The 21,869-nt window shown below is 41.0% G+C and overlaps 1 protein-coding gene across 1 annotated transcript; it reads right to left on the bottom strand.

The window, feature by feature from the left end:
- Positions 1 to 14,230: 14,230 nt before the first annotated feature.
- LOC108362573 (uncharacterized) lies at positions 14,231 to 21,646 on the bottom strand. The gene is made up of 6 exons (XM_017615602.1): positions 21,547 to 21,646; positions 20,297 to 21,482; positions 18,320 to 20,248; positions 16,460 to 16,690; positions 15,802 to 16,274; positions 14,231 to 14,667 (listed from the first exon to the last, which is right to left on the bottom strand). Exons 1-6 carry the CDS (start codon positions 21,623 to 21,625, stop codon positions 14,231 to 14,233), a joined length of 4,335 nt encoding a protein of 1,444 aa, XP_017471091.1. The 5' UTR covers positions 21,626 to 21,646.
- Positions 21,647 to 21,869: the final 223 nt, after the last annotated feature.

Below are 21,869 nucleotides of genomic sequence, written 5' to 3'. Positions count from 1 at the left end.
CCTATTGGGGAATATTGGTCAATTGTTAAAGGAATCTTGAAGAAAACAGGTGAAACAGTAAAAAAATTTTAGAGTGCAAAACAAAGTAGTTGTGCGCATCGCGCAAAGTCAATGATGCAGGTGTGTAGAACATGATGTCGCGTGTGCGATGAAAATACCGATCACTTACATATGGAGCAAATAATAACTAAAATTTTAACATTTTAATAACATATAAACTTCAAAGTTTTATAATACAAAAAAAAAATATTTCAAAGCCTTCTAGTTTATTTCTGGTAGTAATCTCTAATGGTGATTTCGTTTCTACCAAAAAATGTCGCCTTTTGATTGCCCTTTTCTCTTTTCTTGTTCGATTCTAAATTAAAGGCAAAGGGTGAGAAAATTGTGTGTTCGTTTCTTAAAATGTCACACTTTTCTGCCCTTTGAAGCTTTGTCAGGGGAGATGATTGCCCTGAAAATCAGATGGTTGCTTAAAACGATAATATGATGAAATGCGTGATCTGGACATGGACAAGAAAGCAAAACATGCATTTTCAAGGGATTGAGTGTAACATCAAACATATTTTGCACCGTGCAAGGGCAACATTTTTTCGTAGAAACGAAATCACCATAAGTGTCGCAGTTTTGGTGTGTTCACCCTTTATATGTTCAGCCCAAACAATTTTTTAAGATTTTTTTTTTTATTTTACACCAAATTGGTGATTTCCAAAATTAAAGTTTTCTCATTTTTAAATAACTTTATTCAGGTTTGAATTTTTGTAAATGTGAAATTAAAAAAAATATATATATAGAACCTCGGGGCCTAGTTGAAATTTCTGGGCGGAACACATAGCAGATGGCCCCAACTATCACCAGTTCACGTATGTTCAAACATATACCAAACACCCTGTATTAATTAATATTACAGACAACAAATTAAAATAGAAATGACGAAATATTTTTTCACTCATCTATGTCACTTTCAACAAAAAACTCATGCGTTCTGAGTTGGCTCACGCAAAAGACTGATAAGTTCTTCGGAAATGGCATCTGCTTTTCGAAGAGGAGCGAATTTAAGAACCTCAAAATACCAAATTTCATGAAAATTCAATAATTTTTTTTAGTTCTTAGACACCATATTGGATTCGTTATTTTCGGTTTTTGAAAATTGACTTTAGGTTTGTCAAGACACATCTTATAAATAATATGATGCTAAATATAGAAAAATTACATTAATCCGTAGTGTTTTATGTACTTTATGTTATTTGGAACAACTGCTAAAGTTGGTCTAGTTTAATAAAAGTGGCCGCCACTCTTTTTGGCGCGAGTATGCGCGGCTTTTCTTTTCGTAGATCCTTAACGGACCCCTTGCATTACTTTTTGGTAAAGCAATGAAGATCCTACTCTGCTCTACTCATTAGTTATACCGTTTTGAAGAAAATATTTTTTGAAAAATAAGCCGCGTTTTTACTAAATATGGCCGCCACTTTTTTTGGTGCGAGTATGCGCGGCTATTCGTTTCATACATCCTTAAAGGAGCCCTTGCATTACTTTTTGGTAAAGGAATGAAGATCCTACTCGGCGCTACAAATTAGTTATACCTTTTAGAAAAAAATATTTCTTGAACATTAATCTGCGTTATTAAGATATTCATAATTTGGTAACCAAATTTTATTATGTAATATTACATATGAAATCATCATTTTCCATCTTTAAGAAGTAACACTAAACCAGCAATTACTGTTATAATTTAAAGTTTCCATAAAAATTTTGTTAAGAAAGTTATCAACTCATAACTGTTAGAACAAGCCACGATCGAATTCGTTGAATGGATTCAACGGCTTGCTCAGCACATGTTATTAAAAATACTAACCAGCTTTGAGTTCGCTGCAGATTTCTGAATAAGAATGGCTTTACTCCAGTTAATTTATCACAGTTTAAAAATAGGCCTTTTTCGCGGAAAACATGCCTTATCCGACCACTTTGCGCCGTTTGGCGTTTGGATTATGTAGATAAAACCTTAATGTCGTGACGTGTGGTGATGTCGTTTTCGATGTGTTCAGAGCTTACGTCTTTGTAATTTTTTGTAACTTTACACGCAAAATAGGGTGTCTATCTTCCAAGAATAAAAAATATAGGTATGCAACTCTGTTTCTTTTTACAAATGCTTCGTTTAAAAAAATATATATTATTAAAATCGGTTTAGTACTTTGAGAAATAAGACGTTACAAACAATTTCCATATAATCAATTTTGTTTAATAGTATAGATATAGATATCGATATACAGTTGTGTTCATATTAATAGCAGTGCCAGCTGCGGTATGCGGCAACGCAACGCTCTGCTCAAACCTTAAAAGGAATTCCGTTTTAAATTGTATTTTCAACTTAAGGTAACGGTATAGTAAATGCGTACGAATTTCAATTCGATTAAAGTTAGCATGGCATTTGGTGCCGGACGCATTTCGCTTTAGGCATTGAATTTGGCTTGTTCATAATAATAGCAGTTCTGCAATTAACTGACCAGCGAGCGAAATCATTTGCGTACAAAAGCTATTTCTGTCTTAAAGGAAATTACTGTTGGTAAGTTTAACATATTCGAGCGATAAGGATAAATAAAAGCTTTGAGGTTACAGAAATATGGGACGTTCCAAACATTGTACCAGTGAGACCAGAGTCTTGATAAAGAAATTGCGGCAGGAAAGCAAAACCTACAAAGAAATTCAACACATAATTGGTTGTTCAGCGAAAATGGTGTCCAATGCCTTAAGATTCAAGAATCGTCCCGAAACTCGCGGTCCAAAACGACTAACAGATGGAAAAAGCCGACCGAAAAATAGTTAATTTAGTAAGACGGCAGCGAAATATTAGTTAAAAAAAAATTAAGGAAAAGCTAAATCTTAATGTGAGTGCAGTGCCAGTGCGAAGACGTTCGTTGGAGTCAAATTTGAAAGCCCACAGTTCACGAAAGGTACCACTTTTAACCAAGCGGAACTTGAAAAATAGGCTAGGCTTTGCAAATACTCACGTCAATTGGCCACTCTCAAAATGGCGAAATATTTTGTGGACGGACGAGCGTAAAGTGGTCCTTTTTGGTTCAAAAGGACGGCGTCAGTACGTAAGAAGGCTGCAAAATGCTGGTAACCAACCACAAGGTGGATGATGTTGTAGCCGCTACAACAACAACAACAGGATGATTCCGTGCGCAGAAGTGGAAAACTTCTGACTGCCATTCACCTGGGAGTGGCCAGAAGCGATTCTTGTGCGTACGGTTCAAATCGCAGCTCACAACGTCCGGATATTTATATCCACGTATCCTCTGGGTAGCAACCAAACACCCGTTTGGGAGCGAGCTAAAGTGAGAAGGCGTAAAACTTCGCGTGCGCTGGGTTTGGGTCCCGCCACGTTAAAACCCCGCCCAATGAAAAAATCTAAAAAGCCTCGGATGAGACCCCCCTTTTTCTGATGACGACCACGGCAAACGTATAAAGGACTATGATTTAAGGGTATGCACCTGGAATATCCGGACCCTTAATGGGGAAGGTGCCTCTGCCCGGCTGGTTGATGTCCTCGGGAAGACAAAGGCTGACATCACCGCCATCCAAGAAATGCGATGGACGGGGCAAGGTAAAGTAAGCGTGAAGCCTTGCGACGTCTATTACAGTTGCCACGTAAAGGAGCGCAAATTCGGTGCTAGATTCGTGGTAGGAGAGAGACTCCGTCGCCGAGTATTGGTGTTCACCCCGGTGGACGANCAAATTCGGTGTTGGATTCGTGGTAGGAGAGAGACTCCGTCGCCGAGTACTGGCGTTCACCCCGGTGGACGAACGTCTAGCCACAATCCGCATCAAAGCTAGATTCTTCAACATCTCGCTCATCTGCGCCCATGCCCCGACGGAAGAGAAGGATGAGGCGTCCAAGGATCTCTTCTATGAGCGCTTGGAACGTACATATGAGTGCTGCCCCCGACACGATGTCAAAATAAGGGCTTGGTGATTTGATGCCAAGGTGGGCAAGGAAGGGATCTTTGGCGCCACTGTCGGAAAATTCAGCCTCCACGACGAAACGTCCGATAACGGACTGAGGCTGATCGACTTCGCCGGGGCCCGAAATATGGTAATATGTAGTACTAGGTTCCAGCATAAGAACATCCACCAAGCTACATGGCTGTCTCCAGATCGAAAAACGAGAAACCAAATCGATCATGTTGTGATAGACGGAAGGCATGCTTCAAGCGTTTTGGACGTACGTACACTCCGAGGGCCAAACATCGACTCGGACCACTATCTTGTTGTAGCCAAGATACGCACCCGCCTCTGTGCAGCAAAAAATGTGCGCCCAACAATGCAAGGAAAGCTTAACGTCGAAAAGCTGCAATCACAACAGACGGCCAATTTATTCGCCACTCAACTCACACACCAGCTCTCTGAGAGCACTCTTCAACAATCCGACGTACGCGAGCAGTGGAACCACATTTCCCGATCATTAAGTACCGCCGCCGAAGAAGTAGTTGGATTTCAGCGAGCCCGAAAGAACAACTGGTACGATGAGGAATGTCAAGAAGCCGCAGAGAAAAAAGATGCCGCCTACAGGGCCACGCTGCGATCGGGCGCAACGCGAGCCATGTGGGACCGTTATAGGGAACTGAAGAAGGAAGCGAGACGTATTTGCCGCAATAAGAAGAGAGAGGCCGAAATACGTGAGTGCGAAGAGCTTGAGATGCTGGCCGACAGGAAGAACGCCCGAAAATTCTACCAGAGGGTTAGGCGACTTACGGAAGGTTTCAAGACCGGTGCGAACTCCTGTAAGAACAACATTTGCGACCTAGTGACCGATGTCCAGAATATATTTAAATTGTGGAGGGAACAGTTTTACAACCTACTGAATGGCAGCAGCGCTGAAAGCCGTGAAGAAGACGAACCCGAGTCCCCAGTCGATGATGATGGAGTAGCTGTCCCACCGCCTGACTATGACGAGGTACGAATAGCGATTACGCGGCTGAAAAACAACAAAGCTGCTGGAGCTGACGGCCTGCCAGCCGAGCTATTCAAGTACGGCGGCGAGGAGCTGATGAGGTGCATGCATCAGCTCGTATGCAGAATATGGTCAGATGAACGCATGCCCGACGACTGGAATTTAAGTGTGCTCTGCCCAATCCACAAGAAAGGCGACCTGTATTGTGCGAAAGACTGAAGCCCCCCGTAATCGAACTGATTGGACCTTATCAGTGTGGCTTTAGGCCTGGAAAATCCACCATAGATCAGGTATTCACAATACGCCAAATCTTGGAAAAGACCCGCGAGAATAGGATCGACACACACCATCTATTTGTCGATTTCAAAGCCGCTTTCGACAGCACGAAGAGAAGTTGCCTTTATGCCGCGATGCCTGAATTTGGTAATCCCGCGAAACTAATACGGCTGTGTAAAATGACGTTGAACCAGCTCGGTCAGAATAGGGAAGGACCTCTCCGAGCCGTTTGATACCTAACGAGGTTTCAGACAAGGGGACTCCCTTTCGTTTGATTTCTTTAATCTGATGTTGGAGAAGATAATAAGAGCTGCAGAACTGAACCGCCCAGGAACAACTTACTACAAGAGCGAACAATTGCTGGCGTATGCCGACGACATCGATGTTATCGGTAAAAACAAGGGCTACGTCTGTTCTGCCTTCTCGGGATTGGATAGAGAAGCAAAGCGAATGGGTCTGGTGGTGAACGGGGATAAAACGAAGTATCTCCTGTCATCACACAAACAGTCAGAGCATACGCGTCTTGGCACCCACGTCACTGTTGACAGTTACAAGTTTGAAAAAGTAGACGACTTCGTTTACCCTATTTCAGAATTTTATTGAAGAACACCCTACCTCAGAATTTGGTTGTAGAATGCCCTATCTCAGAATTGGGTTCAAAAACGAATTCGGTTCAAACTTCAAAATGTAATGAAAATGCGATGAGACGTGTTTGAATCGGCAGCTGAGATAGGGCGTTTTTGAAATTAATTCTGAAATAGGGCGATCTTCAGCCAAATTCTGAAGTAGGGCGTTCTTGAAAAGTTTTTTTAAATAGGGCGTTTTCGAACTGGCTGCCAAGATAGATCGATCTTCCACTCAGCAGTCGATATAAAGTTGATGGTGTCATGGATCAGCACAAGTACGTTGAAATCCTAGAAGTTATGCTGCCATATGCAGTAGAAGAAATGCCGCTGAAATGGGTTTTCCAACAGGATAATGATCCGAAACATACGAGCAAGCGAGCAAGGGACTTCTTTCGGAACAACAACATCAACGTGATGGAGTGGCCAGCACAATCACCAGACCTGAACCCCATCAAAAACTTATAGGGGCACATAAAACATAGTGTTTCCGAAAGAAATCCAACCAATGCGAACGCTTTGTGGGAAGTTGTACGCTCTGAATGGGCAAATATCCCAGTCGAAAGATGCAGACGTTTAGTGGACTCGATGCAGCGTAGATGTGCCGCCGTCATTCGGAATAAGGGGTATACGACTAAATATTAGCTGTATCTTTATTGTACTTTACACAAAGATGTATGATTTTGCGTTTGTGTTGAATTCCATATCACTTTCATTTTTACTGCTATTTTTGTGAACAGAAGTTTTTGCCTACTTGTGAAGTTTTTTCATACTTGCGAATTTTTTTCCTACTTGTGAATTTTTTTCCTACTTGTGAATTTTTTTTCCTACTTATGAATTTTTTGCGTTTTAATGGAAGAAATCGCAACGAATAATAAAAGTCTTGGTTTATATTATATTTGCATTAATCATGCAATTAAATAGCGAGAACCTTTTCAAAGTTTATTAAATTTATTTTGGATGAAGTCATGTTTTCCCATCTCAGAGAACTCACTGCTATTAATATGAACTGTAGATAGATATAGATATAGATATAGATATAGATATAGATATAGATATAGATATAGATATAGATATAGATATAGATATAGATATAGATATAGATATAGATGTATGTACGAATGGATGTAGTAGCGCGCTTGCGTGATTCATATATTGCTTGGTAGCGGGAGCAGCGTTGCCGCTTTGGTAATTTTTAACTATAATTTGTAATTTTTTTTCTTTATTTATCAAGTTTGGTAATTTGGTAATTTATTTTTCAATTTGGTCAATATTGGTTCTGACTCTCATTAGTAAGTGGCCCGTAAGCATTTCCTTTTATAGAAATGCCAGGTAATCCTGAAAGTGGCGCACGGCGAAGTTGTTATTGCTAAGTATATCCACCGTGACCTTTCCTGGAAGGTTTTGGGTGGTCCTACCTTTCCCTGTCAGTTCCTCAGCTGTGCAATTACCATTAATTTTCCGGTGTACCAGGCAACCATATATATGAGTACAATTCTACGTAAATATGTATATTCTCTTTCAAAAAGTTACGGCATTCAGCGGGGGACTTCACTCTGTCTATGTGCTTTCCTTCAAGCGTTGAATTTTCGATATATTTTCTTGTCACTTATTTACATACAGTGGTCGAAAAAATTATAGCCGCGCCATATTTTGGCAAGTTCTAACATATTATTTTTTTTTGTAATTTAATTTTAGATATTTTTATAAAAATATTGTTCTTTCTGTAACAGAACTCAACAAAATTCAAATTTCAAACTTTGTTAAATATTTAAAAAACATCTTTTCAGAATTTTTTTTTTTGATGCAGAAAGGCATCTAGATGCTCTAGGAATATTTCCGCATCAAAAAGAAAAGTTTGAAAAAATGTGGCTTACGTTATTTTGGCGGTTAGGGCTCGATATGTACATATGTTTGTACAGCCCTGCACATATGTAAAATCAGTTTGGTAATTTTTTGTTGGATTTGGTAACTTTTTCCGGTGATTTTTGTAAAAAAAAATTTATGGCAACACTGAGCGGCAGAGCTTAAATTCGAAATGACTTCGTACATACATATATATGTAATAAGTAGGGATGTGCCGGATAGAGAATTTGCCGGATAACCGGATTCCGGATATCCTGTAAAAAATAAGAGCCGGATTCGGATATCCGATCGGATATCCGGTAGACTCTTGCCCTTAATAAATTTCATAATGTTATAATAGGTTTTTTGTTTAGCTAGAATTTCTGCTTTTTCGAGTTGAACTATCCAATACGTAATTAAGAATACAAAATGTCCACTCTGAAATTCAAGCTATGATATAATCCTGCATTAAATAGATAACTCCTCCGTCTGCAACCCGGACTTATCGACTATTTTTGGTAAATAAAGGAGAAAAGTCAAAGACAAAAGATAAAAAGCAATGGACGCCGCTAAGAAAAAACGCGTGTTTAATTTATTTTTTTAAATGTGAAGAAAATCGAACTAATATGCATGGTAACATATCGTTTCGCTTCCCGAATCGCCCCGTAAGGCTTCATTGTTGCAATATTTTGTGACACACGTTTCAAAACTCATTTTATTTTCTGGCATCAGTAAATCTAAAAACTGGGTAGATGGTGAACTAAATAACTCGAAAATAGAAATCAGTTAGCTTGGAGAAACCTGCCGAATCATATGAAAAACGCCGAACTCTACTGAAAGCTTCTATTGAAGAGCGAGACCAGGATATGCTTTGAGGAAATCGCCAACGGCTCTGATACTGATTCCAGTTTTTGTACTGATCCTTTAATTGGGTGGAATCATATACGGCCGCTGTGGTGCAGCGGTTCAACCCAACATAAAAAAAAAAAGTTTTTTTTTTGTAATAGCGGTCGCCCCTAGACAGGTAATGGCGAATTTCCGAAGGTATTTCTGCCATGAAAACAGCTTCTCATAAAAATACAATCGCCGTTCGGAGTCGGCGTAAAATTGTAGGTCCCTCCCCATGTTTGACAAATCAATGCGCACGCCACAAATCGGAGGAGAAGCCCGGCCAATCACTAACAAATGTGTAAGCACCAATTCTATTATTGTTATAGTCGCAAAGAATTTCCAACAATTTTTTTACTTTGGAAATGAATTATCTCTGTGAACCACCTTCCTCGGTGAACTCAAAAATAGTGTTTAGTGCAGAGGTGGGCAGCTTCGACAGAGAATTTTTGTAGTATGCGTGCAATTGATGTCACTGTGTGCGTGCGAACAAGTCCACAAGTTCGCTGCCTTCTAAAGCAGAGCGTGTATGTATACGCGAATATGCCCGCTGGGCAGGCGCCGCCCAGGTCTGGTTTAGTGCATCGGGTAGCATTTATGTTGAAAATAGAAATACGGTCTTGAGCGGTAATGCGGAAATGCTTCTTTTCATAATGAAAAATATATAAATGTTTAACTCTTAATTACTAATTAGATACTATTAAATTTGATTACGAAAATGTAACAAAAATACCTGAACTATATTTTTAAATAGAATCTTCTATAATCGAAATCCGGAAATCCGGCCGGATTTTAACCAGTGTCCGGCCGGATAGTCGGATAACAGAAAAAAGGCCGGATAAGCCGGATTCCGGATATCTACCGGATACCCGGCACATCCCTAGTAATGAGAAATATGAACAATATTGCTTATTGGAAAAAGCATAGTTTGTATCTTGCAGATTCATAGTGCAATTTTGTATACTCAGCAATTATGCAGCAGCATAATTGAAACCACATTTGACTTTGTCCATTAATGAAATTGATATGCTATTTCCGCTCTGAATGGACAATTCCATTCAATTGTATCTAATATCTTCTTTATCCAAGACATTGGCATTTCATCATAACATGATGCCAACGCCTTATGGTGAAATAGTTCTTAAGTAAAGAATTGTAAATATATAAATAAGAGGGAAATTAGAAATAAAGTTAGTTCTGTCTTTTTCATTGTTCGAAAACGAACTCAATTTGTCTTATATTTTTTTGAAGCTTCCTAAAGAAGGAAATAAGTGGCGCCCAACGTGGGGCCTGCTTAAAAGTTAAAAAAGTGTTAGTGTCGGAAAAAAGTCCTAATTAACCGAACAAAATTTTTCATGAAACGAGTGATCGTGTCGTGTCGAAAAAAGAGAATCGAACAAACTTTTTCGTGAAATAAAACAAAGCAAATAATATTTCACACTAAGAGGGTGTGTGAATCGGTAACAAAGTTCGCTGCGAGTAAATTTTTGACAAATGTATAGAAAACTTTGAAAACTGCAAAGATTGTAGATGTGTATAATTTTTACACTATATTAAATATTTCTTGTAAACAAATTTATTAAAAGTTTTAATTGATTCAAATTAAATTGATCAAAAGCTTAAATTAATGAATTGCAATCAATGATGGTAGATGTTTTTGTTTTAATATTTATATTACTTCAATTCATAGTATTTTTTTTAGCGGTTGTCAAAAATTTACTGCTGTCAAAAAAGATTTCATTTCACAGAGCAGATTGACAAAGCTGTCTCACCATAGTAAAAATATCATTCACCAGCACTTTGTTACCGATTCACACACGCTCTATTTTGTTTTACGCGCAAATCATTAAATTGGCACTAAATCAATGAATCACCTGATCTGGAAGTATTACCGGTGTCACAACGCAATCAGCTATTACATACCAGCAGCAGCAATCTGCAACAACAATAACAGCAACAGCAACGGCATTGAATACAACGGACTAAAAGTAGCAGTCTGGATTCAAAACATCAATAACTTAGAAGTAAATTATATTAATATCTACATAAATGAAACTAGGTATATGGGAATTATTAATTATATTACTGTGACTAATGTGGGGGGCCACATAAAGTCAAAAAGTGCCCCAAATTATTCGTCAAAAGATGACATAACTCAAGGCTTGTACAGCCGATAAACTAAAGAAAAAATACCTCCATAAATCAGCTCAATTTTGCGATTCCGAACTCCGGACCCTCTAGAATAGAAGAACGTCCTTTCCTAGAAGGGATCACATATAAAAATAAAAATATTGAAATTATTAGTGTTTGTTGAGAAAATAAAATACAAAAAATAAATATGGCGAACGGTGCCTTGGCAGTTGAACTCATTACGCGATTAATCGCTAACAGCACTATAGGCCTAAGGCAGCAAATTTAACATTTACCTTCACAATTCGAAGTGAATACGCGTAGGGCTACAGATTATGAAGCAGAAACAATAGATGAAAATATAGTTTGTCAGGAATCCCTTGAGGTGATTCAATCACTACCTGCGTTTTCGGGGAAAATAAATGCTTATGTTAGCTGGAGAGAAGCAGCTCATAACGCGATGAGCGTATACGTGAGAGGCAGTAGAAAATACTTCGCGGCCCTTACGATTTTGAGAAATAAAGTAACTCAAGCCACAAATGACGTATAAACAAACCACGGCACTGTGTCTAATTTCAACACGATAGTCGCTCGTCTTAACTTCGCGTACTCGGACAAACGTCCGATACACATTCTTGAGCAGGAATTAAGCGTTCTTAGACTCTGTCAATAAATAAAACCATTACGATGCATGGAAATATTGCGGACATAACAAGAGAATCGAATAAGAATAATAGGGATCACGCCCTTAGAATATTCATTACAGGATTGAATGAACCATTGAGAAATATAATATTCTCATTAAACCCTCAGGACTTACCTAAAGCTTAGCTAAAGCTCAGGAACTCGAATCCAATAATCAAAGAGCTCGGTCTGCTCAAAATTTTGCTAATTAAAAAATCAAAGCAAAATCAAATTATACAAATAATTTGTCAATGTTATTGTGGCTTATTAATATTTTATTTTTTAATATTTCTTATTGAGCTTTGTACCACGTTTGTTTATTAGGAAAAATTGAAAAAGCAACAAAGTCTAAGCGGTAGAAGTCTACTTCTTAAAAAGTAAACTATAAAATAAAATGTTAATAAGCCGCAATAACATTGACAAATACATAGTTTAGGAAAAGCCTGCCTGAAACTATACAAAAAAGCAAATAAGCAAATGAAATGAATGGATGAATAAGGAAAATTAATTAGCAACAAGAGTTTACGGGATGTACATAGCTCAGTGGTTAACGCTTCTGACTTTGAACATCGAATTCGCAGGTTCGATCCCTGCTGAAGTCTAGAAAAAAGAAGTCTGATGAGGAGATGTGGTGATCTCCGAAATAGTGCTATAACTTCTACCGCTTAGACTTTGTTGCTTTTTCAATTTTTCCTAATAAACAATCGTGGTACAAAGCTTGTTATGTGACCCTTAAGTCATTGCTTCCAGATGGGCTTGCATTGCCTGCCTGCAACCGTGGCGTGTGCACTGGCTTACATGCCGGAGCTTCAGTCTGGGGAGGGGTTCAATACACTGTTGCAAACCAAGCCTACATCCATCGAAATGCAGGTTTACTGTCGACTGTTGACGATGGTTGAGTTATGCTAGAAGTGGTTATACACTGGCGGCCAGGTGTAATCGGGTCTTTTCCTTAAGTACTACACTTTTAGTATGGTGATTCACATTCACGGTTAGATTTAGTAATTCCACACAAAGATGTAGCTCGCCAAGTTAATGTACGCGGAATGTGGTGATTTGTTAATTTCTGAAAAGCGTGATTTTTCGTTGCTTGGAAAATGGTGTATTTCTTGATATGTATATATGTACATATCGCGACTTGATAAAGATAATTAAGGAAAATCTTACCAATTCAGGCCAAAATGACTGATGCTGAGTACGAAAAAAAAAGATTTATTGTGCACTTGCACTTCGTAAACACTTTAGTTATCACTCACTTAATATATATTTCTAATCGACTTAATGTGGTCGGCTCCGTGGTCACAAAGGGAAGAATGAATATTGTATGCGGAAATTGATCCAAAGCCGAATAATCAAAAATATGTATCGATAACTTTGCTAGCTTAGATCAGGTGATTGTGGAGATGCCGGGAAGGAGGTTTTGAGTGCAGCTGTGTTTAATACTACAGGGTGGTGGACTTCAAGAAGATGTGAAAAGTAAAGCGGAAGTTGGGGAGCGAAATCGAATGCCTAAAGAAAAATCTATTAACGCAAACAACACTAGTTTGTTTTGTACCCACGGTATACACTTCCCCACCTAAAGTGTTGGTGCGGTGTGTATTTTGCTTTTGTTCTTTTGGATATCCTTACGATGATAAATCCCATGCTTTCCTGTGCTTTCATCTTGTAAGCCATATAAGCAATTGCCCTTTAGTGCAACAACTTTAGCCATAACGAATTTTGGGACAAACCTTGCGCAGACTTTCTTGGAGGCATCACTCAAAACAAAATTTCTTCTATATACATAATCTCCTATCTTAAAAGTTTCCGCAGAACTTCGACAATTATAACGTCTTGCCGACATCTCGAACGCTTTTTTAATGTTTTCGGCTATCGACGATCGTATCAATTATAGCTTATCGGTTCGGTCTAGAATATGGTCGTCGAGGGCTCCGAGCCTTCGTAGTAACCCATATTCGTCAGCGTGAGACGCCATCTGCTGGCCGAAGAGGGCATAGTATGGCGTGCATCCTATAGACTGATGGTGAGAACTTCGTAGAGCCTCTGCGATACTTGGCAAGTGTTTGTCCCACAAAGTTTGGTCTTCTTTTAAATAGGCCCTTATACCCGCAATAATTGATCGGTTAACCCGCTCGATCGCATTCGCTTGCGGGCTGTACAAGGCGGTATAAACATGCTTAATCCCATGTTCAACGAGGAAACTGTTGAATTGGGAGGATTTAAATTGTTTCCCGTTATCACTCAAGATGATTTCGGGTGTTCCGAAAACACTAAAAACATGTTCTCGCAAGAAATCACAAATGCCTGGAGTATCTATTAAAATTTTTAATTGTTTTAAGTAGAGGAAACTTAGTAAAATAATGGAGAACAATGAAAATTCCTATGTTTCCTTGCTTTGACCGCGGGAAGGAACTAGGAAATTGACGTATAGTCTCTGAAAGGGACGCTGAACTGTATATTGCGCGGACATAGGCGGACGTAGTGTTGTATTTGGCGCTTTGCTTCGGTGACAAGTTTCGCATTGTCCAACATATTCTTTGACGTCAACCGTCATATTGGGCCAGTAAAAGTTCATACGTAAGCGCTCTAAAGTCTTCGCGATTCCGCCATGGCATTTGCTTGGCTGACAGTGGACGTTTTCTATGACCTGTCGAATCAAGGTTTTTGGAATCCATAACTTCAAGTTGTAAATCTCTCGCGCTGGGTTACCGTCGCGATGCTCTGTTCTTTTATATATACGATCGTCTAGTATTTGCAGGTCAGGTAGGCGATTTTTATTCTCACGGACGTGGTTCAATAATTTTCTATACTCTTGGGACTGTAATTCGGACGATTATATATCAATTAACGGACGGACTGCTAACTCATAAATTTCTTCAAAGTTTTGACGCGATAAGCTATCCGGTACTACATTCTGTGAACCTCTTCGGTGCTCTATGTTGAATCTAAATCCCTGCAGTTTTAAAGAACATCGCGCTAGTCTGCTGGATAGGTCTGTCTGACGTATCAGCCACTGCAGACTAGCGTGATCGGTGACAATGGTAAAATCTTGCGCCTCAACGTAAGCTCTGAATTTCTTTAAGCTGAGGATAGCTGCAAGGCACTCCTTCTCAGTCACACTGTAGTTACCTTGAGCCTTATTAAGTTTTTGCGAAAAATAGGCAATTGGGACTTCGATTCCATCTTCATTTTTCTGTGATAAAACCGCACCAACTCCAAGTTTGGAGGCGTCACATTGTATAATAAATGGCTTTTCATAGTTCGGACTAGCTAAAACGGGAGCTGAACATAACATTTTTTTTAAGGTGTAAAACGATTTCTGCGCTTCTTCGTTCCAAGCAAAATTTTTGTTTTTCTTCAACAAGTTTGTCAAAGGGGTTGTAATAGTTGCAAAATTATTAACAAACCGGCGGTACCAATCGGCCATTTCAAGGAAGCGCCTGAGTTGCTTCACATTGGTTGATACTGGGTAGTTCGTCACGGCGGAAATCTTATCTGGGTCTGTTCGCAAGGTTCCGTTACCCACAATATACCCTAGATATCTTACTTCCTTGATGCAAAACCTGCTCTTTTCCATAATTATCGTCAAACCAGCTTTTCTTAACTGATGGGCAACTTCTGAAAGGACGGACATATGACTGTCAAAGTCTTCTGACAGTATAAGGAGGTCGTCTAAGTAGACGAAGACCTGGTTTTTTAACTGCGGTGGAATGACGCGATCCATCAAGCGGCAAAGTGCTTGAGGGGCTTTGCGTAAGCCGAATGGAATTACGCAATAACGGTACAACGGACGATTGGGGAATGTAAAACATGTGTAATCTCTAGAGTTTTCGGACAGAGAAATTTGCCAAAAGGCTCGACGCAGATCTAGTGAGCTTATGTATTTAGCCTTTGGTATTCTACTTAATATACCATTAATATGTGGTAGGGGATATGCGTCCTTAACGGTAACCCTATTTATTTTCCTAGAATCAAGACACAGACGGACTTTATTTGGCTTTTTCACTAGCACGACCGGACTGGACCAGGGACTATTAGGAGACCTAATTACACCTAACTTTAACATTTCATCGATTTCTGCGTGCACTAGTTTTTCTATTGCGGGGGATATGGGAAAATATCTTTGCTTTATCGGACGGACATTCGGCTGGAGTTCGATCATATACTCCATGAGGGATATTTTCCCTAAACCTTCTCGTTTGCAACTTGGGAATCTATTTTTGACGGTTGTAAGTTGTCGTTGTTGATCATCACTTAAGACAAGGGCATTATCTTCACGTTCTACATCAAGGGCAATTTCGGATATAATGTGAGGCGCTATTTGGAATTTCATCCAGAAATCTACCCCCAGAATAACTTGTTGGGACATGCTCGGAATTACAAAGAATGCTATCTCGCTTTTACCTTCGAACTTTACTGGCAAATCTATGACACCAAAAACTACTTGTTTATTTCCGTCTGTAGTGCATACAGAAGTTTTGTGCTCACGCAATTGTTTCTGTTCGCAAACTAGTTTTGCTATCGACGATCCTAAACAGGACACTTGTGCTCCACTATCTAAAAGTCCTAGATATTCAGAGTCTAGCAATACAATTTTTGCATAAGGTCTTAAATCTGATGTCTTTTTTTCAATAGAACACCCAACTCTCTTCAAGCATTTGCGTTTGGCTTTAACATTTTGCCAAAACTTTTTCAAACGGATGGCCGAACGACTAACAGGCGATGGTGCATTATGCTCATTATTAAAAATACGGTCTCTAATTATATTATAATTCTGCAGACGAACGTTATACGGTACGATTTTATGAATAGGCGGACTGGTTTTCGATGACACATCAGGGCGTATGATTGAAGGTGTGCAATCATTGGTATTGACACTAGACATGTCAGGACGTATGGGTAACTGGGTTGTTATTCGCTTCCCTGGTCTTTGCGAGGGCTCTGTTTCGAAGCCTCGCTCGTTTTCGAGTTTCCCGAACAGGATTCGCATTTGGGTCGGTAAACGTCAGGCTTGCCACAGCCATAGCAAAATATGGTCCTGTCCTCCTAACAATCAAGGTACCTGTGTCCTTCACCTTGACAGTTCCAGCAGACCACTTTGTTATTTAATTTCCGAACTTCGTCTATCTCGTTTTCTACAAAGTCTTGTGGATCGTTTTCATACTGAAGCTCATTAGCATAACGTCGTGGATTCTGTCGTAAATTTTCAGCGGGCAGCGGAAAGCTGGCCTTGCTAATCTCATTCGCAAGGCTTTCGCCTTTCGAACAGGGTTTGCGCAACTCTGCAAGCGAACTAATGGGGACGTACAGCAATTGCTGTCGAACACGGGGTCTTAGATTATGCTGCAGTATCTTGACTAATTCTGCTTCCGTCAAAGGAGTTTGTAAAGGTTCTGCTAGTTTTAGTACAGCGTTCCTAAACTCTCAGTGCTTGACAAAGCGATGGCCAGGTTACGCGTTCTACCGAGCGGCGATATCTCCAATACCAATCTTTGGCATCGTTGGTAAAGAGGCTTTGGACATGCTCACAGAGTAGATTAAAATTACCCCCGAGTGTATCTATCACCTGACATTATATTCTGTAGAGAAAACTGTCAACGGATATACGAGGTGACCCGTCGAACTTTATATCCCAGCTCGAAATCAGTTGCGCTATTCTGCCCGAATTAGGAACACCGGTCGTATCACTAAAACGCAGCTGATCAACTGATCTGTAAAAATTTTGAGAAGAACTATTCGATAAGTTCGGAATATCTCTTGGCCAAACTGGGGTCGAATTATTTTGCGGTAGGTTCGCAGGTATATTATTAGGAACAGGGCTAACGTTGGGGACAGGTGGGGTTACTGGAGGATTTTGATTTGGTGCGTTCAAATTTAGTCGGCCCAATACATTCACGAGTGTGGATTCTAGTCTTTGCTCTATCAACTGGGGAACGCGATTCTCCAAGTCTGCAAATAAGGTAGCTTGTCGGGCAGATATTATCGCGGACACGAGGTTCCTAACTCTACTTTCCTCTTCATTGTTGCTAATTTGTCCTGGATTGGTAACAGGAAGGTTTGCCGCACCTTCGCAAGATAAGGCGTTCTCCGGAATGCTTGAGTGCGTATCTATCTCCCTATTCCCTGTCTGCAGAGCAGATCGCGATCACATATGTCCACTACTTTGCTGAACCGACATTATTATTGAAAGCAGAGAGAAACAAAATAATTAAACACCGGGGTGCGTCAACTCTAGAAATAAGTCGCCAATTAATCGAGCAAAAGGATTAAATATAAATTGAATAGAAGCGAAAAAAAAACATTACTTCAAACGAAGTAACTACTTCGTTCAATACGATCAGCATTACCAAATCAAATGCAAAAAAAAAAACATAAAATTGTTCTTAACAAGACAAATTAAAAAGATTTCCAAGTAATTTAAAACACCCAAAAGGAAGTACAAAAATTCTTCGAATTATAAAAAAAATTTAATTTTATTTAGCACTATATATACATACGGGTGTATACGCATACATATATATTCGATCTATGTGTACACACTATATATAAATGCTCAAATAATAATATAAAAATATAACAAGTATTCCTAAACAGGTTTAATATGAAAATAAATGTAAGGATAATAGAAAAACTTTCTTAACCCCTGAATCTTCAACATCAAAATTAATAGGTTAGGTTAGGTTACACTGGCCGGGTGATGCGCCTTACATAGACCCGTTGGTCCTTTGTAGTGCCAGATGGAGGTCCGTTTTACTGCGATCTAAAGTAGTCGTCGTATAGGACGTCAACGCTTTTTGCGAAGTTCAAGAGTGCCTTAATATCCAGTTTTGAAACCTCCTCTAGTCCTTCGAACTGCGAAGCTCCGAGATATCTAAGACGATTTCTAGCTAAGGCCGGGCAGAAACAGAGGAGGTGTTCTAACGTCTTACTCATGCCTTCCTCCCTGCACTTCCTGCATGCGTCACTGTTACTAATGCCCATTCTGCTTGCGTGGGATGCCAGTAGGTTGTGGCCCGTCATTAGGCCGACAACTGTCCTGCAATCCCTACGTGACCGTGTAAGCAAGAAATGGGTGTTTCCTTTGCTGCTATTGCACATGATCTTGGTGGTTTTGCATGTCGCTAATGCGTTCCATCTCCCCCTGATCCGGCACCCAGCTCTTTCGGAAATTTCATTGTAGATCGTTTTTAGCGACTTTTGTATTTCCCGTACTGGTTCGCTAGCAAGACGGATGGCACTTTTGGCAATCTCATCAGCTATTTCGTTGCCTAAAATGCCCTTGTGGCCTGGAACCCAGTATATATGCAGCCGTTTACTCTCGGCCGCCCTGTCTACTGCTTCCCTGCTTCTAAGGACATTTTCTGACGCAATACGATGTGAGATTATGGCCTTAATCGCCGCCTGGCTATCGACATATATATTGATATTTTTTATATAATTTCCTGCGTTGCTAGCTATCTCAGCAGCTTTCCCTACAGCGAAGACTTCCGCCTGGAAAATACTGCAGTACTCTGGAAGCTTGAAGGGTTGCCTGAGGTCTAGCTCGGCGCAATAGACTCCGGCGCCCACTCCATCAGCCATTTTTGATCCATCCGTGTAGATGTTATACGTTACGCCGGCGGGTCGCGTGCTCATGCGCCATCCGCCCTCCTTAACCGTAGCTTTAAACCTTCTTCCCCAGATGAAGCGTGGGGGTATGTGGTCTATTTTGTCCTCCATCCCCCTGCATATCGAGCTGTGCCCGAAGGTTCTTGCGGAGAATTCACCTAAGGCCATCAATCTCGTGGCGGATTTCGCTGCAGTGCTCTCCACCGCGATGTCGATTGGTGGTAGGCCAAGTAGCCTTTCAAGTGCCGCCGTTGGAGTGGTCCTTAGCGCTCCTGTTATGCACAGTGCAGCGAGCCGCTGTAATCGCTCCAATGGTTTTCTATACGAAATTTTGTTTGCAGCGGTCCACCATACCAGAGCACCGTAGAGCAATATGGGCTTAACTACCGCTGTGTAACACCAATGCATGAGGCCAGGGGATAGGCCCCATGTGGTACCCAGCATCTTTTTACATGCGTAAAGGGCACCACTGGCCTTTTTCACCCTTTCCTCCACATTTAGCTTCCACATCAGTTTGCTGTCCAAAATTACTCCCAGGTACTTGGTGTGATCCTTGATTGATAGCTCCGCCCCGTTGAGCCTCGGGGGTTTCCACGCGGGGATTTTGTACCTTCTTGTGAACAGTACCGCATCCGTTTTGTCAGCATTTACCTCTAAGTTGACTGTTGTCGCCCATCGATGTACGACCCTTAGAGCGCTTTCCATTACGTTACTGATGGTGTCTAGGAATTTCCCCGTAACAACTATAGCTATGTCGTCCGCATAGGCAATTAGTCTGGGTGCTTTCCCTTCGAATTTTCCCAGAAGCTCATTCGCTACGAGTAGCCACAGGAGTGGTGACAGAACACCACCCTGAGGAGTTCCTCTATGCGCTAGTCTGAGCAACCTGGCTTCGTTCCACTCCGCCTTAATTTTCCTGCAGCTCAGCAGGCTTTTTATCCATAGTAGGATGGCAGACTCTACCTGGGCTGCTTCTAGGCTTTCCATTATTGCCTCATAGGAGACATTATTAAATGCCCCACTTATGTCCAGAAAGACCCCTAGGGCATATTCTTTATGCTCCAGAGCTTTTTCTATTACCGCGGTTAGTGAGTGAAGTGCAGTCTCAGTGGATCTACCCTTCGTGTAGGCATGCTGCGCCTTTGATATGCTGGCCGACGGCAGCTTATCCCTAATGTAGGCGTCCAGAATCTTTTCGAGCGTCTTTAGAAGGAATGAAGTTAGACTAATTGGTCTGTATTCTTTCGAATAGAGGGGATTTCCCTTGCCCGCCTTCGGTATGAATACGACCCTCGCCTCTCTCCAAAGGACAGGCACATAGTTTAGTCTTAAACATCCCTCGTATATTGTTTTCAAGTATGGTGTCAGCACTGCGGAAATTTTTTGCATCATGGCTGGAAAGATACCGTCTGTGCCTGGGGACTTAAACGGCCCGAAGCCATCGATTGCCCACCGTATTTTTTCTTCCGTTATGATGTCCGGGGGGACATTTTCCACGCTATCTCCTAGAAGTTGCAGATCTATGCTGTCTGTACACCCCGGAAAGTGTGTGTTGACTAGGTCTTCCAGTGAGTCCTCACTGCTTCCAGTCCACTCTCCACATTTTTTACGTAGTAACCTTGGATTAGTCGGGTTCTTGGATAGCAATTTCCTTAGCCTGGCTACCTCGGTTGTTTTTTCTAATTCGCCGCAGAAGCTCTTCCACGACTCCCGCTTGCATTTACGAATCTCTTTCTTGTATTCCTTAAGTACTTCCTTGTATTCCATCCAGCAGAACTCGTCATCGGCTACCTTGGCCAGTTTGAAGAGTTCCCTAACATTTTTCCTGAGTGCTCCGAGCCCCCTGTTCCACCAAGGTGGCTTTGAACCTCGCTTGGCATGTAGCGGAGGGCATGCGATGCAATAAGCTTTATTTAGAGTGTTGGTAAGTGAGACTACCAGTTCCTCCAATTCAGAGTGGGAGTCACTTACCCTATACTTGGTTAAATTCTTCCTCACTACCCTTTCATACAATTCCCAGTTTGTATTCCTGTGATTTCTGAAGGTTTCGCTTTTTGTACGGGCTGAGAATTTTACCTGAAATCCTACATACCTATGGTCAGAGAACGAGGGTGTACTAAGCACCTCCCAATTCTGTACTCCGATTCCCCCACTAGTGTGGAGTGTTATGTCAAGGACGTTCTTCGAGGTAGGGCCAATATAAGTTGGTTCCTCACCCCGGTTAGCTATATCTAAATTACTTATTAATATAAAGTTTAGTAAAGACTCACCCCTTTCGTTGGTATCTCCACTCCCCCATACTGTGTTGTGCGCATTGGCATCCGCGCCTATGATGAGTGGGCGTTTCGCCTTCTCGGCCTCTCCCACCAACCTCCGGAGCTCGTTTGGTGGCGCCTCCTCGTCGTGAGGCATGTAACAAGATGCAAGGAGTATTGTGTCATCCTTGCCATCCTTCACAGCTACCACCGTCAGATCATCTGAAGAGAAATTAAGATCAATATAAGAGTGTATACTTTTCTTTACCAGTATAGCTGTTCTTACCCTGTTTGTTGCACTCGGGATGTGCGTATAGTAAGTTTGCGACTTTAGTCCAGCTACCACGTTTCCCGACGCTATCCATGGCTCCTGGACTAACGCCGCATCGTAGCCGATCCTCTCTAAATTGAGGAGGAGCTCGGCAGAGGCGACCTTGCTTTTATGCAGATTTATTTGAAGAACCTTCACTGCAAGGATCAGGATTCTTTTCGGGGTCGGGTAGAATCTCCGGATCGCCCTTCTCGGTCTCCTGGAGCTTCAAGGTGGCCTCCAGGATCTCTCCCAGATCCTTCTCGACCTCTCGCTCCTCCAGCGTGTTAGCATTGTTA

Source organism: Rhagoletis zephyria, unplaced genomic scaffold, assembly GCF_001687245.7.
Source record: "Rhagoletis zephyria isolate East Lansing unplaced genomic scaffold, Rhagoletis_zephyria_1.1 Rzeph_scaffold_01038, whole genome shotgun sequence".
NCBI lineage: Eukaryota > Metazoa > Arthropoda > Insecta > Diptera > Tephritidae > Rhagoletis > Rhagoletis zephyria.
This window is presented reverse-complemented; position numbering and strand designations above follow the sequence as displayed.